Below are 17,843 nucleotides of genomic sequence, written 5' to 3'. Positions count from 1 at the left end.
CTGAATGATAATTGACTATAAATGAGAACACCATGAATGGGAGAAGAAAATGAACAGCAGCAGCATTTTTTTAAAAAAATCCTTTTTTGCAGGCATTTGGATGACAGATGTAAATTAAGTGCCTGATTTATATAAAAGCTAAAAGTTTTCTGCACAAAAATAGGCTACTGGAAAGGGTACGTTTCAAGACATAGCTATTGTTTTCATGAAGAACCCAATTACTTTGAGTAATGGTAAATTTTTAATGAAGGGGAAGAAATTATTTCTGGAAATGTTTCTCTCTGCACTGGGAACAACACTGCTTATTTTCTTGCCTGCTGAAATAGCAGTTCATCTTGCACACTTAATGATAGCTGCTGCTTAAAAATAAAAACAGATAAAGCTTTCTTTCCTGATTACATAGAAGATATTTGCATATTTGCCCATGTGTTTTCTAGCTTTCAAATCTGCCCCACCTCTTTTATTTAATGTCCTCCTTAGGACTGAAGAGGAGAAACGTTCCTCGCCCATATTAATTTTAGGTGCTTGCTGTGAAACAGAGAAATATACCTGACAGTACAGAATTCCATCATGTTTGGACTCAGAAAGGTGTTGGGTTAGCCTTCCTGAATTATATTTCCCCGTAAAGAAACAATGTATGTTTCTCTCCTATCTCTTTGCATTCTAAATACTACTTTCAGAGACAATATGCTCTCACACCCTCCCCTCAGTCCTTAATTCTAACCTCTTACCTCTTTCCTTTGATGTTAAGGGTGATGTCTTCCGTGGAGGCCTGCAGCTACTGGAGGGCATGTAGGGGTATTGCCACCCCATTTGCATTTTGAAGCAACATAAATGAAAATATTGACCAGATATTTCAACTTACCTTCTTAGTCCGACTATTTTTAAAGGTGAGTGGATTTTTCTTTACCTGTCTGAATATTTAAATTTCCTGACTTGATAATATGTGTCATACTGAACAATTATATAAATAACATTTTCATTTTTAAAAAAAGCTTAAAAAAGGACTTTTTGACTGAGATTGCATTTTCAACAAAGTACATAAACGCCTAAAGTTCTCCAGTGTGCCCATCCATGTGAAAATGTCTAAGCTACAGGCCTGACTTCATGCCACACGGCACACACTACAGGCAATGTTATGTTGGACCAATAGAATGAATACTGATGGAACTTAAGAAGTCATCAGCCTTTCAACGCAAAAGTGTTGTTGTACAGAATCACCAAGGAATGTGGCTTATACAATCTCAGTTTTGAGAAATCATTCCTTTTCCTAGTATATGTTCCATAACTCAAGCTGTCACGTCCGACTTCCACACAAATTCCCAGCGTAACCAATTCCTATTAGCAGAGCATACCTTATATTATAAACCTTGCAAGTAGGCCAGTGTTGCACCATGAAGCTTATACAGTTTTTCCCTCAGTGTAAAAATATACAATGCTACTGCATATATATATTTTTTGCAGTTAAAGGTCCAATCAGTCCATTGTTTTATGGCAGTTCTGTTCCTTTTGACTTTTCATACGTCTCCAACCCAAACCACTGTGTTGCCTCTCTTGATACCCGATACCTCGCAGCGTAATGTGTTTTGTCTCCCATTAATTATAAATAGTGACTCCTTTGCTGGTGTTATAAGGTATTGTCCAAATAATCCACTGTCTTGGATAATTCTGTTGTAGTTACTCCAGGGCCAGTCTTTGGATTTGATAGGGTCCTTTAAATTCTTCAATACGTCCATTTTCCCTGTTGACAACTCTACAAAAAGCACATCTGTTTGCAAATGTGAAGTAGCGTATATATAATACTGATTGCCTTCGGTGAAAGAGGACTGAAATGTCAGATCGGATATGTGCATGGTGGTTTGTAAGTCATAAATCAACTTGATTTCCCCTTGGATTGTTATTGCCTGGACTCTGATCCTCCCGCTCTGTTCATCTGCGCTGACCAAATAGCGTCCATCAGGGGAGATGTAGGGAGTACCTGATATATCGCTGTTGGGGCCAATAACAGAATCTGTAACACTGTCAATTATAAGCTGTGGAGTTATTGGTACTGACATGTTTGTTTTGCACTGGACGAAGAAGTAGCCACCCAGATGTGTATAGGCCATGGCTAGGGGCAAACAGCTGTAGTTCTTGAAGCTGATCGTCTTGATGTGAGCCACAGTTTCCAGATCAATTTTGTGAACTACAGACTTAGACTTGTTAAAGATGAAACCAAACCTGAAATGGGGAAATAAAAGACAAACAATATATAACCAAACAGATGCCACAAGATGTTATGAGAATAACAATTCTTTGTGTCACTTGGCCCAAGAGCAGAAATGTTGTCTTGTTAAGTCTTACGCAACCCTAGGAGGTAGGCCACTATTATGCTGTCATCAATATGTATGTATTTATTTGAAATGTTTATTATTTAATAAACAATAACAGAACAAAATGGACAATGGACACACCTAATAAATAAAGGAGTTGAGTATTAGAAGTGACCGTATGAAATTAATGTTCTGGAAATGAAAAGGGTTTCAGAGCTCACCAAAATTTCCGAGGCTAGCTATAACACTTACTGAAACAACTTACCCAAACAGTATCTGTGGAATGCTTTGTGCACTTAGGCCAAATAAAATTAAATATTGAGTAAGTCCGTTAGACAGAGACACATTTTGTTGCTTAAGGTCACAAAGCAAGTTCATGGCTAAGCTGAGATTTTAACCAGGGTTTCCCAGCTTATCATATGACTCATGTTAACTACTATACTATAGCACACATAGGTAGACAATATTAAAGACAAGGAGACATATTAAAACTAAAATCCCATGCTAACAGGTGCTGTACCCTAGAAAGAGAGGGTTGGATCCAGGAAAGAGTATCCAATTCTGACACACTGGGGTTTTCTGGATTTCTCTCCCCTGCAGATACCTGCTTCTCCCAAAAGTTGATCCTGGTTGAAGAAGAATCATACGATGGAGCAGAATGAAATGAACAGGGTGGAGCAAAAAGAGACAAGATGAAAGAGTCTTAGGCTGCTGTAGAAGGAAGTGGGAGAGGAGCCTTGGAGAGCAGTGGGAAGACAGGGACCTTCAACTGCTTCATTGGAGCAAGACTTACTGGTAAGAGTTGTGATCACTAGGCCTGATCTGCTTTGGTTTCTTTGAATAAATAGTTAACTTCACTGACACTGGCTGTTTTATTGCTGGCCTGCCCCTGACGAGGGGGCTACAATCTAAATATATTACATTAACACCAACCTAAGTCCTCAAGAATATATAGCATAGAATAGTGATATTTCAAGCCATGAAGGAGATGAGAAAGTCATGGAAACAAAATGTTAATGTCCTATAGACATAAAGTGGTACCTTGTTTTGAGTCCAGGATCCGTTCCGGAGCCCCGGATGCTCGATGAAAGGGATGCTCAACAAAGCGCCGCTCTGCGCATGCGCAGTTTTGCGCTTCTATGCATACGTGAACTGCGATTTAGCGCTTCTGCACAAGCACAAGCAGCAAACCTGGAAGTAACCCGTTCTGGTACTTCTGGGTTTGCTGTAGACATTCCACGAAATGGATGCTAAATGGGGCGGACTCACAACAAGGTACTACTGTACTTGATATGATGTAGCAGGTTTTTCTTTGCATAGGTTATAGAATTCTCTTGCACCCATTGAAAGTAGTGTGTTAAGACTTCCCTATCATGCCTTATAGGAAAGTAGTTAAAAAGAGAATAAGGAAGAAAATATTAAGCGATGTTTGCCCTTGAGTAATTCTCAAAGGGAAAACAATAGAAAATCTGCTCCATTTCACCCATGTTCCACACACATGTGGCTTATCTGCTTAAAAGACTAGCACATAATGTTTCTTGAGGTCATACTTTGGAACAATTGTTACACAACCAAATTGCCAGCATTCCATTGTGTGAAAATCATACTTCAGACCTGTGTTTTCACCTATAAAACACAGCTGTCTCCATATAATAGGCTTATATCCCCCTACCTTTTTTTTTTTTAGCTGAAAGCATCACTGAAGTGTCCAGCCATGGCAATTTACTCCTGAAGAGTAAGCCTGCATAGTGTATGATCACACATGAACACTCCTGGGCTTTAGTGTTTCATTCAGTTGCTATACTTACATCCATCAGAAAGATGCTGTGTGGGGTGTATGAAATACTGGCAGAGAAAATGAAATGGATAGGCGATTGGAGAGTAATAAGGTGACACCTGCAGCTTTTTTGAATTAAGCCACTTGAAGACTTTAAACAAAACCTTTCAAAAACATTAGGTTCTGTACACATTTAACTTGGGAACAGTCCTATTGAACTGAATGGAACTTACTTCTGACTAGACATATACAGGATTGCATAGCAAATATAGTAAAGCAAACCAGTAGTAAAGGGAAAGGACCCCTGACAGCTAAGTCCAGTCGTGAACGACTCTGGGGTTGTGGCGCTCATTTCGCTTTACAGGCCAAGGGAGCCGGCGTTTGTCCACAGACAGTTTTTCCAAGTCATGTGGCCAGCATGACTAAGCCACCTCTGGCGCAATGGAACACTGAAACCAGAGCAGCGCATGGAAACGCCGTTTACCTTCCCGCCAGAGCAGTACCTATTTATCTACTTGCACTTTGACATACTTTCGAACTGCTAGGTTGGCAGGAGCTGGGACCGCGCAACAGGAGCTCACCCTGTTGCAGGGATTCGAACCGCCGACCTTCCGATCAACAAGCCCAAGAGGCTCAGTGGTTTAGACCACAGCGCCACCCGCGTCCCTATAGCATGGTATACTTACTAATACCCATTTGTGTGTATGAGGACCATTGGTATAATATAAAGGTAAATACATGAGCTATTTAATTAAATAACAGTTAAATGTTTCAAATAAATCATCAAATAAAGAAAGAAATGCTTTTCTGCACCGAAACATATAACAATGAATTGCACTGGGCTAACATGATGATGCTCGACAAACCACAGGCATTCCTGGCATCTGGACACTGCACAACCAACAGGTTGCATAAAAGCTGCAGAGTCACAAAGCTACGTCAGCAGAACATTTGCAAAGGCTCTCAGCTAGGCAGAGAAAAGAGTTGCCGCTGAAATTTTGCATAACCCAGAACTTTGTTTATTGAACAGTTTTCCATACTGCTATTCAATTCAAAATTTGTGGTTTACAGGAAGTAATGAAAATCTAGCAAAAACACAGAAAGGCTTTGCTAAATACAGTTACAGCAGGGAGAAGGGAATATATCCAAAGTTAAAAGCACAGGGGGAAATAAAAAGGGCATTTTTAATAAATCGCTTCTCGGCCTTTTGGCTAAGATCAAGTGTGTAAAAAGGGCATTTTTGCTTGGCACCTAATAATCATGCTGGCCATTATTACCCCCATTGCTTCTTTGTGTACTTCCCATCTTTCTTATTTCATGTGCTGTTTCTTGTCTCTTAGCTAACATGGAGCCATTTGGAGCAGGTCTTCATGGTTTATATCTTCTAGTGTGGTGGAGCTTTCAGCGATTGCCATGAAAGCAAAGCAAGTAATTATCATGATTAATAATAATTTCATCAGATTAAAAGTACCAAATACTGGGGCCCAGAGGACTCTTACCTGATGTGATTGATAATGAGGTTTGTATGTGGAATAAAATAATCATCCATCCCGTTCAAATGGGTGCGAATGATATGCTGGTTGTCTCCTGTACTTGCTTCTGGTATTACCTACAAGGAATAACCAAAATACTGAGCAGAAATAGAACAATAGATGAGGCACTGAAATATAAACTCTAGACTACCTAAATCAGGGGTGGGTAACATGTGGCCCTCCGGAAGCTGTTGAACTACAATGCCCATCATCACAGACCATTGGGCTATGCTGGCTGGGGCTGGTGGGAGTTGGAGTCCAAAGCATCTGGAGGGTCATAGCTTATTAACCTCTGACCTATATTCATATGACCCCACCCCCATGTATCCAGCAGCATTCCATAGGGCAAAATGCTGGGTTTCCTGGTTGCTGGAAATAAAGGATGAAATGGCATTTGCGTGTATTATGTGACATTTGCAAGGTAAGAGAACAGTTCTCCATCTGCTTTCAAGCCGTTTATAGCGGAAGACAATGCAATCATGCAGGCATGGGAAGAATGTCCCAGCTCTAACGCTTCCATAATTTTTCTGCACAGCCTGCTATAAACATTGTTTTCAGGTTCACACATATGAATCTTACTTAAATGCACCATGCTAATTCACTGGCTTGAATGACCGACAGCAAAGTCACAGCAGTTAATTATCTCTTTGAAAAGATATCTACAGTGCCAGGGAGTGGGGGAATATATGGAAAGGGGTAGAGTGAGTATTTCTTTTTTTTTGAAAAGGTTATTTCTGAGAAGAATGTAAGCTCTTTGCTATAATGAAAAGCTCCCTTTGTTATTTCTCCTGTGACTCCAGCAAAATATGGAGATGAGACTTAATCAAACCTTAGAATGCTTATATGATGCCTAAGTTCAGTTCATTAGGCGTGTTGACTGTTTCTCTGTGTTAACAGGACATCTTCAGAATTTACAGCTAAGTAGTTCATTACAGAAAGTGCCAGAGCCTTAAAAGATCTGCTGCAATATTTTTGTCAGGCTCTTTTGAGAAACCTGTCATTTCTTGATGAAAGTGCTCTGATGTAATCATGTAGAGTATGGTACATTAGGTTTCCACCATGCCTCTAGTGTTTTTGCGATAGTGAGGCTTCTTCATTAATATTTGTTTGAAATAACTCGTCAGGTGTTAGGGATTTTCAATTGAGGACTTTCCCAACGGGACTCTAGTGACCTGTTCATTGTGTCATCATGGCAGCTTGCAGATGAGCAATCTGCTGACCTTTGGCACCATCACTGACCTTTGGCACCATAACTCTGCCATCTATCAAATAATTTCCCCCTACAAATGTTTTCTCTGTTTATGGCCTACATTGCACTAATGATCTTTGGAATTCTAATTAAACATGTAATTTAATTATCATAGCCCTACTGAAGCATAAATAACAGTGCTGGAAGGTAAGCTAGTTCAATCCTTTATACTAAGGCAGGATCTTCTGTTCCCGAAACCATTGTCATTTTTGTATATGTTGTTCTATCTTATTCAAATTACTATGACCATGGAGGAGAGACCTGGAATGAGAAAAGTGTTCATACCAGAAGTCCCCATGAGGCAAGGAATAAGCATAGCAAAATAGCAATGCATTCAAGTTCATGAAGCTTGCTCCATTTCTACCATAAGACACATTTACTCTTCTTAAACCAATTTACCGTATTTTTTGTCCTATAGGGCGCACCGGCCCATAGGATGCACCTCGTTTTTTGGGGGGGAAATGAATAAAAAAAATTATTCCCCCTCCCCCAGCCGCGGCTGCAGCCCCAAGCCTTGCGCACACCTGCCCGAAGCACAGGGCGCCCTCTGGAGGGCTCCCCGTGCTTCGGGATGCAGGCTGCCGCCCCAAGCCTCGTGCGCCCGGCGGGACCTCCCGCCGGGCGCGCGAGGCTTGCGGACACCCTCCAGAGGGCTCCCCGTGCTTCGGGGTGCAGGCTGCCGCCCCAAGCCTCACGCGCCCGGCGGGAGGTCCCGCCGGGCGCGCAAGGCTTGCGGACGCCCGCCCGAAGCACGGGGAACCCTCCGGAGGGTGTCTGCTGCTTCGGGCGGCCTGCTTCGGGCGGCAGGCTGCTGCCCGCAAGCCTTGTGAGCCCGTGGGAACTCCCGCCAGGCTTGCAAGGCTTGCGGATAGCTTCCTGAAGCCTGGAGAGCTAGAGGCATTGGTGCGCACCGACCCCTCTCACTCTCCAGGCTTCAGCGAAAGCCTGCATTCGCCCCATAGGACGCACACACATTTTCCCTTCATTTTTGGAGGGGAAAAAGTGCGTCCTATGGGGCGAAAAATACGGTAACAACCATGAGTTCTTTAGAATACAGGTATTTAATTAATTGGTGTGTTGTAATTCACAACTGAGTTGGGATGGTAGCTATGGCACTACAAATGTGGTTTGGAAAAGAAAAAAGGTAGAAGAGAAGCATGGAAGAGGACTGGGAAAGAGGAGAGAAAATGAAAGAGAAGGAGAGAACAAGTAGATAGGTATTAATTATACCTGTAAAATTAATTAATAATAATAATAATAATTTTTAAATGAGTTACATGTTTCAGGTCAGATCAGGGATCTGGAAATGGTGAAGGACACTGCTCGAGATGAAAAATAATGAAATTAAAATGGTCCTCAGTTCTCACACTGGCAGATGAAGAATTATTTAGTTTACACTGGGGAGAGGAAACCTGTGGCTGACCAGATAGGAGCAGCTGGTGAGAAGGGGTGGCATTGCTCCTGTGCACCAGGATGGTGAGGGGGTGGGGCAGGATAGCAGAGACCTTGGGGCAATGTGGTCATACCAGCAAAAGTACCTGATTGGCTCTGCTGGTACACCCAAACCTCACTGCTACCCCACCCCTGCCCTCTCAGCCTGTTGGCTGAAATGTTGTTTCACCAACATTTCAGACAACAGGCCAGTTATGCAGTGCTACTCCTTTCCACTGGCTGGACATAACTATGGAAGTCTTCTCCTTGACCATGGGCCATGCTGGCTGGGGTTAATGGGGGTTGGAGTTCAACAATATCTAGAAAGCCTCACGTCCCCCATTTCCGGTTTATAAATTTTCCCATCAGCTCTGTTCTTAACCTTTAAAAAAGTCTACACAGTTGATTCAAAAGTTGTCTTTGTGCAGATCTTTGCATTTGCAGAGTGTTTGAAACAGTGTTTGAAACAAAAGAAACAGTGATAAGGATGAGGGAGGGAGACAGAGTTGCGGCTCACATTAAAATAAGATTGCTGGTAGGAAATGTTAGTCCTAAATTTCTGCTGATGAGAATAATGGCTCTAAAAGAAGATTGTGATTAATTATTGCATTTGTAAGAGGCTTACCTGCAAAACCGGATGAGACTTCTTCATATCGCCCCAGCTAAGTACCCAAATTTGGTCATGTGACTTATCATAATGTAATTTTACAGGTAGAGGGTCAGTGTCCAAAGTCTTCAAAGAAACAAAAAAAAGTTGCATTAGCTCTTCCTTATGAAAAAGAATGTAAGTTATGCATTTGATTAGGGTCTGTAAGCTATTAAGAAAGCCTTTGTGCACATTTTGCATTTCATGTCCAAGTCAGACACCAAACCACTACATGTCATCGTATGCACCCAGTTTAATACGCTGGCATACTGAGACCTGCTTTGTAAGTTGTTGCCAGCAAAGCAGCTGATGCCATACCATAGCTGCTTCCACACCAGTCCTGTCATCTATACACAATTTACACCCAGATGTATAGCATAGATGGTGTGGCACACCAGTATGGTACCTGTGTCTTTTGTTTCTCTGCAGTTTGAACCACATAGCTCTTAGGAGCAGTACTGGCAGTGGCGACACTGTTGCTTACTGAAATGAAGAGCGGTGAGATGGTAGGGAGTTTGGCACTGAGCAGGGACACTGGCGGGGAACTAAATGATCTCCACCCACAAAGTGCCAACTTCCCCAGCGCCTCACCCAGCAGCATAGCTAGCTGCTTGGGTGCCTGGTGTGGCACACGAGTCCTGCACCCGGGGGCAGGGCGAGCTGCCCATGGGGGGTAGGGCGTGCTGTGTAGAGCCTTTCTGCAGCCTCTCCCTCCGCTGTACGGCAGCTGAAGGAGCAGAGATGGGCAGACGCAAGCTTCACGCTGCTGTTTCAGGCAGCGCCAAGCCTGCAGGTGCTCAAGCCAGCACGCCACTCCCAGGAGAGAAGCATGACTTGGGCGTGTTGCAGGCCCCGTGGTAAGTGCTGGCCACAGCAGTGTGGCGCCCAGTGCCAGCTGCGTTCCGTTGCATTTGTTGACTGAACTATAAAGTTTCGTCAGCCCAATTATTATTTTTAACTCAGATTTTTGTCATTTTGTCACCCCCCTTCAGTGATGACACCCCAGGTAGCCTGCACCCACCGCACCCCCTTCCTCCACCATTGGCCTCACCCTCTGTCTCCCAGTAAGCAGCAGCAACATCGCTGCCAGGAGATGAGCTGCATTGTGCCACCCCTCCCCTGCCAACCACTCTTTGTTTGATTGATCGATTGATGGGTTGGTTGGTTGGCTTTGCTTAAATGCCGCTTTTCCACAATGAGCTGCGCCCAAAGTGGCTTACAGCAAATGTTCAAAACGGAGAACACAGGAAATACAAAATACAGTGTCAGTGTTTGTAAAAAGCAAAAAAATAAAGGAAAGGGTTCTGACCTCCCTTTGTCTCCTCAGCCTGGTCCTCAGACCCTTGTCGGCATAAAAGAGTCCACAAGAATATCCTTGCAGAGTTTTATTCTTAAAAGTCTTTGTGCAAAAGCGACTGACCAACTGTACAAACCAACACTACCAGCTTTCACCAACCAACAAACCAACCCCAACCCAGCAACAAACTAACATTTCTCACTCTATATATACAACCTGCTGCAAACCGCTGACTCATGCTAACCCAGCTTTATTTGCATTAAAGAAACAGCAGTCATTTTAGCCGTGACATACAGAACATGTAAATTCAAAGCAGCAAAAACCAACAATTTGGCAAACTGATTCAATATTACAAAAACCAACAATGATCTAGATTTCAGAACAAGAACAACAAGCAAAAATGAAAGTTAACTGACAATGCATTTTGTGGTACTGGTCTTGCTACACTCCAAGGAGCTTGGCATAAATGCAGTTTTTTGGGGGGTAGATGACAAACAGCTGACCCTCACATCTGTCTTCCAGAGGAGGCTGACAGCACCAAAAGACAAATGTCAGCAATGATACTGAGTCTCTTCCTCAGCCTCCTGGAAGTACCAAGAAGAAGAAGAAGAGTTTGGATTTGATATCCCGCTTTATCACTACCCGAAGGAGTCTCAAGGCGGCTAACATTCTCCTTTCCCTTCCTCCCCCACAACAAACACTCTGTGAGGTGAGTGGGGCTGAGAGACTTCAAAGAAATGTGACTAGTCCAAGGTCACCCAGCAGCTGCATGTGGAGGAACGGAGACCCGAACCTGGTTCACCAGATAATGAGTCTACCGCTCTTAACCACTACACCAAACTGGCTCTCTACCACTACACCCACCAAGGGCTTATGCAGGTCTTCTGAACAGCACTCAGTGAATCCCTTCATCTACACATGCTTCCATTCCATGTAGCCATGTTGTAGCAGCCTTTTGAATAAGAAAGAGGTGTTGTGGACATGACAAGGGCCTAAGATGCTAGCCATAAAGCCATAAACTGACTTTAGTATCTGGGTTGCATATTTATTTGAAAGTGTCACAGAGTTCAGTGCATAGAATTACAACCTTACAGAAACTGCAATCCTGTGTTTGCTTTCTCATAAGTAAGTTTCCACTGTGTTCAGTGGGACCTTACTTTCAGGTACATGTGTAGAGGATTGCAGCCTCAGAATATGACAATACTCTACATATATAGTTATCAGCATTACATATTACAACCTATGTTGTTAACAGAGGACTTCAATTGACAGGTATTATAGTGTCAAAATGTTGTTGTCAAACTATTAGCGACATGATTAGTAATGATCCTCTTTCTAGTAGCCACCTCAGGATGTCGAGCATGGGTTATTACCATACTCCTAACATGCTGCTAACCCAGCCGCAGATTTGTATTTTTACAAATCTACTAACAAAGTCAATAGCTAGAACCTCCTTTGGGAAGAGGCCAAATTTTTGGCAGTATGAAACCCTTTTGTCCCCCATCCAAAAGCATTCAGTTGCCCCTGGGAAGTTACCTGAATGACTTTCTGAGTCTGGACATCAAGGATCATTATTCTATTCCACTTTGGCTGTGTTACATAAATATATTTGTCTCTGACATTGACAGCGGAAGCCCAGAGGCAGGACTGAATGGCTTCACCTTCAACTCTAGGACAGATTTCTGCCTGAAATAAAATAATGAAAGCAGGTTTAATAAGTTTAGGTTCAGTGCTGTGATCCAGGCAGTCTGCTATATGCTGCCACAGAGGAAAACGATAGAAGGTAAAACAATGAGACCTTGAAGGTATGGCGTGTGCTGAGAGTAATAGATCTAACCTGTGGTATTGAGCTAGTTCTCTGGCAAACCCTTTGGGGGACCTGTCTTTTGGTCATTTGATGGGGCTGAGGCCAAGTTGAAGAGACCTCCAAAGAGGGAGGTGGAGGTGGTAGTGCATCAGTGGAATTTTCATTTGCTGGGATTTCTACCTTATTAAATGTGAGGGGTCTCTCTTGCATTTCAACATTTATAAAGGCCATGTGTGTGCTTGCAGTGGCACCAGATTCTCTCTACACAGGATCCCACATTGCAGGACTCCTTGGAATGCCCACACAATGTCATATACCGTATTTTTTGCTCTATAAGACTCACTTTCTCCCTCCTAAAAAGTAAGGGGAAATGTGTGTGTGTCTTATGGAGCGAATGCAGGCTGCACAGCTATCCCAGAAGCCAGAACAGCAAGAGGGATTGCTGCGTTCACTGCGTAGCGATCCCTCTTGCTGTTCTGGCTTCTGAGATTCAGAATATTTTTTTTCTTGTTTTCCTCCTCCAAAAATTAGGTGTGTCTTGTGGTCTGGTGCATCTTATAGAGCGAAAACTACGGTAGTCACACACATGTTCCAGGAAACACTGTTGCAATGGAAGCCTGTGCACAGAGAGCCTCACATCGCTCCAAGAGCACATGGAGCATTAAAAAAAGGTTTTAAGTGCAGGATGCCCTCCTTCTTCAGCTATTAAATTAGTAAAGTAAGAACAACTCCCTGCCCTACAAAACATCTTCAAATCTTTCAAAGTTGTAGAAATTTCTTCCCCAGTTTGCTGTGGGAAGAATGGACATGCAAAACTGAGGTACAAAGCCAGCTTTATTTTAAGCCAGGCATAGGCAAACTTGGCCCTCCAGATGTTTTGAGACTACAATTCCCACCATCCCTGACCACTGGTCCTGCTAGCTAGGGATTATGGGAGTTCTAAAACATCTGGAGGGCCGAGTTTGCCTACGCCTGTTTTAAGCCATCACAGACTGAAATTTATATTCAAACAATAATGTAGCCATTGAATATTTGGGAGAGCCATATTTGAGTTATGAAACTTGTGGTTCACAATACAGGGCCTCAAGTTAGCTAAGGTAGAGTCTACCCTGAGGTAAACCATATGTTTTGGCAGCAGGAGTTTCTTGATAAATTTCTCAACCTTCAGTTCAATAGAACTTGGGTGGCTAGGAAAATATGCTCCTCACATTGTGGTTTATTTAGATGAATGTATGGAACTGTAGGCCTATGAAACTCCAGTTCTAAACTTTATAAATTTGGCATAATTACAAGAATTATGGTAGGGATTCACCTCACAAGTCCCACCAGTGGAAGCCCTGTGCAATGATTTCCAATTCTGCGATGGGGCTTCCCTCCCATTCCCTCTGCAGTCCTAAAATTGCCTCAGCAGGTTGAGAGAGCCCCCGGCACATAGAGGAGATGAAGGGGTTGTTCCACCCAGCACTCTGAAAGGCTTGTGCTGATGGTGTGGTCAACATAGCACAACATTGAATTCCTCTTTACATGTACAATATATAACTTTCACAATTTTGCCACAGCAGGCAGTGAGATAAATAATGTAGTTTTTAACAGAAGCTGAACTGCGGCAGAAAAGCAGTGCTGCCTGCGATGAATACAGGGTGGAAAGGAATACAAGGACTTCTTACATTCCTGATGCAAGACCAAGATTAATTACCCCAAACTTACATAACTTGAGAAAACTTTCTCATTTGGTTTGATGTGTCTCTGGATCTCACAGTCAGTTGGCTGAATTATTGTGATTCCATCATCAGAAAAGACATAGAACATGTTTCCCACACTGAGCCCTTGAAGAGAAAACAAAAAAGCAAGGGAAAAAACATGTCATAAATTCCTGTCCAAGAACAAAAAAAGTAGGCTAAACCTCAAAAATAAAAATTACTATACAAAACGAAACCAAAAAACCCCTAGAGATTTGGATGCTTTTGGTGCATTCACAAAATTAAAGTTCATGTCACAAGTAGGGCTTCAAGGTGTGAGGAAAGAGGTACAAATAAGCTCAAAAATGTATTGCCTTGGTGGTAACAGTTACAAATGTAAGACAGTATCTTGGGATCATGTGTTTTGCAATCAAATTAATATGCAGGTTTCTTTCCTTTGCATTAGAAGCAGTTTGCTAATACTTTCCCCCTTTCCAGGTAAATGTTTCAAATGCTGGAATGCAACCATGCATTTAACACAATTTGGAATAAGGGGTGTTGCTGACTTGTCGAGGGTACTACTTTTCCCCCAGTGGCTAGAGAACGTTTGGAGGCGGGGGCAAATCCTTATAGCCACCAAAGCAAAAACATTTTTGAAATTTTGCAAACTGTAATTCACAAATGTGGAATCTTTTAGCATTGCAATAGCACTCATCTATCAAAACTGGGGCATTCCAGAAGCTTTAAGGGGAAAAAATAGCCTGTCAGTGAGTTTCTAGTAAAAGAATTGTATTCTACATTTCTGCTTAATCAGAAATGTCCTGAAACATTGCTAGTATACTTCATTTTCCATTACATGCAAATGCAGTAATGAATACGTTGTATGCTTTTCAATCACTCTCATCAGAAATCCTTTCACTACACATGTATATATATATTCTACAGATACGGTATTGTAATGGCTTCTGTCATCCCAAATAAAGTTGATAGTGTACTTATCTGCCAAACTTCCATAGTTTTACTTCTGTAAACTGTTTTGTACAGAAAATGAAAGCTCAATTTGTCAAAAAAGTTACCTTTGGTGGATGATAGTTGTTTTTAAGCTAATAAACTGTGTATCCTGTTCAGACTTGAAAAGTTACTGGATGACATTAAACGCTTCCAAGATTGGAAATCAAGGAATCACAAAGTGCACAATTCAGCCAAAGTGTAACCATTTTCCATTTCCATTTATTTAAAGGGAAATAATTAAGCATATGAGAGTACTCTCACTGAAATTGGCTCGATTTAGAAGTGCCTAACTTTGGCTAGATTGTGCACTGACAATTTAATCATGAAAATATTGCTTATTTAAAAAATAAGTAACAACCATGCAATATTTGCTTTTTGTTGCTGTTAAATTGATGCAATTCATCATGCTTTTCAGTACAACTGCTCCTGGAGTCACAGATCTTGCAAACAAGTATGCAATAGAAAATGAGTATTTGCAAGATTGAGTCCTCTGGTGTATATTCCATAGCGTCAAAGCACAATGACACTTGCACATTATATAGCTTTTATTATATCCGTTTGGTGTGCTGAGAATTTGATATATGAAGTTTAGCCTTTGAATTATACCACAGAAATACCCCAGTTAAGGCATCAAAGTGGATCTAGGATCAATGATCCTTAAATGTGATGCTGCAGTGAGGGATCATGCATTTTCTGAACACACGGCTAGCAAATTCCTATGTTATCATCACTGCTGAAGAACTAAAATACCTCAGGCATATCTTAGGTTGACATTTTCAACAAATGTGGACCAAAACCCTTTCTTGCCGCATGCACACAGTTCCTCTTCATTTCATTGAGGACTGAATACACACATTAGAAAGCAGGATTTGGCCCTTGATGCAATGAGTGCACATTTCTGCAGATGTTTAAAGTTGGGACAGTTTAAAACAAATGATAACAATCATGCATTAACTTATGGTAAGTGTGAACTGTGCCTATATTCAGATTCATGCACATTAACCACCCTGTTCTTTATGATCGTTTGATAAAATGCATGTTCACATTTCAGCTTTCATTTGCCCTGCCGTTAAAGCAGATATTTATGGTAATGCTATGACTCAATTTCATGTTGCTTAAGCATTAGTGGTTTATTATCATAGCCTTGGTGAATTTTCCATGAGGAAAATGCAGTAGTCCATGTTCTAGCCTTCATTAGAACCAGCATTGCATGACTCAAGTTTTCTAAGCCTATGTACACCCTGCCCCAAGTAACCACATTTTAAAGAAGAGAGCTCTTAAAGATAAGAAGTTTCCCTTCAGGACCAAGGAAAGAATCCAAGCAGGAAAGGTCCCTATTCCTTGCATGGAAATGCCATAAGTTTCTGGAGCAGGGACAGAACTCCCTGTCCCTCCTATATGCCAGTTCCGAACATGCTACTTAAAAATAACTTTAAAAATATCAGGCTACTAACTTTTTAGAGTTTATTTAATTTACGTAATCTATATAAGTCCACAAAAGTTCATAGCCTGAAATTTTCTATATCAGATCTTACAGATAAACTACCTTTCCCCCATTTATGGCACACTTCTCCTGAATGGGCACACAAGCCTAGAACATCAGAAACAACCACTCTAGTATTCTGTGAAAAAACTGTATTTTGATGGTAGAGCTAACTCCTGCTTCTCTGACTCCAAGGAAAGATTTGATCGATGCAGGATATCATGTTCATGTAAGTGTTCCAGTGCCCTTTCAGCATTGCAGCATTCCTTTTTCTAGGAAGAAGAAATAACCCGGTGATCCTATGATACTAAAGGTACTTAATTGGATGGAGTCAACACAGGCCAATTATTTCATCCATTTGTGGAACGTTGAGTTCATCTCAGCTGCGATAGATGCCCAATCAGTGAACCACTAGGACATGCCATCTCATGATCAACATGGCAAAATAAGTTAAACAACCAATTGTTCAACTGTCCCTGACCAGCTTTTGCACATATATGTGGTCCAGCCTTTTAATATATCGTCATGGTGACATGAGATAAGGCCAAGGAAAACACATCTTGCTCTTCTGTGGTGATATATGAATCAGACCTCAATAAGTAAATCCATTAAGGTTTTAAGGATTATTTTAACCTGCACAGAGACTAGAAGTGTAGGATTCACTATAAATCTGATCAAGCTGAATAAACAATTGTCACTGGAGTAAGCAGTGTTCTACATGGTTGAAGGGAAGGAGAACAACAGCTTTCCTGATATTTATTTAGCAAAAAATATGGAGCTGAAATATGTGGCCTAGAAAATAAACATCTGTTCAAGTGATGTAAATGAACAAAGAACAGCAGGATTTGTTGGTGTAAATTAGAGTACTTACATTCCACTTAAAGTATAGTAAATTGTGACTTTCATTCTGGTGTTTCTGCTGATGATTACATACTTAAGATGATTACATACTGTTTTCAAATGTTGTTAACTTTCTGAATGCCTGCTCAGAAAATCTTTATCATAGAAACTTAAGAGTCTTTTAGAAAAGTTGCATCACTAATATCCTACCAGTTATTTGTTGGGTTTGCCTGCGTGCTAAGCTGAGACCTGCTGACATTGCTAAAGTTAGTGGCAAATCAGTGGAGAATGGTCCATTATGGAATTATTAAAGCAGACAAGCACATTATCACTACAACAAGACAATTTTACTGCAGTACCTTCCTCTCGCCACAGTATGTTTGCAACTGCAGCATCAGAGAAATGGGAGAGCCAGAAAATGATCAAGAAAAGGAAAAAAAAAACATTGTCAAAATTTCATTGCAGCAATTAAAGGAATTTAACATTCTGGTTTTTTAAAATTGTTTTTCCTCTGATAGCTTTACAGTATTAATTCAGACACATGATGTCACTTGAGTAAAGATATGACAAAATAAAATTCACCAAATTCAGTTTTTCTGTTGAAGCATCTATTGCCCCTCCCCCACAGCAAACATCAAAGTTTTTATAGAGAGAAAATTCTCATTAAATTAAATATTTTTTATTTTTGCCTAAGTAAAGATTACAAAACATGTCTCTTCATGAGCAGACAGTTCTCCTCTTTCCACAATAATGGCCTTTTATCTTGTAGAATCACACAG

General features: G+C 41.3%; 1 protein-coding gene across 3 annotated transcripts in view; it reads right to left on the bottom strand.

The window, feature by feature from the left end:
* Positions 1-976: 976 nt before the first annotated feature.
* Positions 977-17,843, bottom strand: part of FSTL4 (follistatin like 4) — a 340,016-nt gene continuing 323,149 nt past the window's right edge. For 2 of the 3 annotated variants that reach the window (XM_083600096.1, XM_083600098.1), the window contains 6 exons: positions 17,424-17,450; positions 13,759-13,877; positions 11,781-11,930; positions 8,927-9,034; positions 5,589-5,698; positions 977-2,220 (listed from right to left, as the gene is read on the bottom strand). In XM_083600096.1, coding sequence (XP_083456222.1) covers positions 1,518-2,220; positions 5,589-5,698; positions 8,927-9,034; positions 11,781-11,930; positions 13,759-13,877; positions 17,424-17,450 — 1,217 coding nt within the window. In that variant the 3' untranslated portion in view covers positions 977-1,517. The remainder of the gene's footprint in view (positions 2,221-5,588; positions 5,699-8,926; positions 9,035-11,780; positions 11,931-13,758; positions 13,878-17,423; positions 17,451-17,843) is intronic. The other variant, XM_083600097.1, reaches the window with a different exon arrangement.

Source organism: Podarcis filfolensis, assembly GCF_964270895.1.
Source record: "Podarcis filfolensis genome assembly, chromosome: 2".
NCBI classification, from domain to species: domain Eukaryota; kingdom Metazoa; phylum Chordata; class Lepidosauria; order Squamata; family Lacertidae; genus Podarcis; species Podarcis filfolensis.
This window is presented reverse-complemented; position numbering and strand designations above follow the sequence as displayed.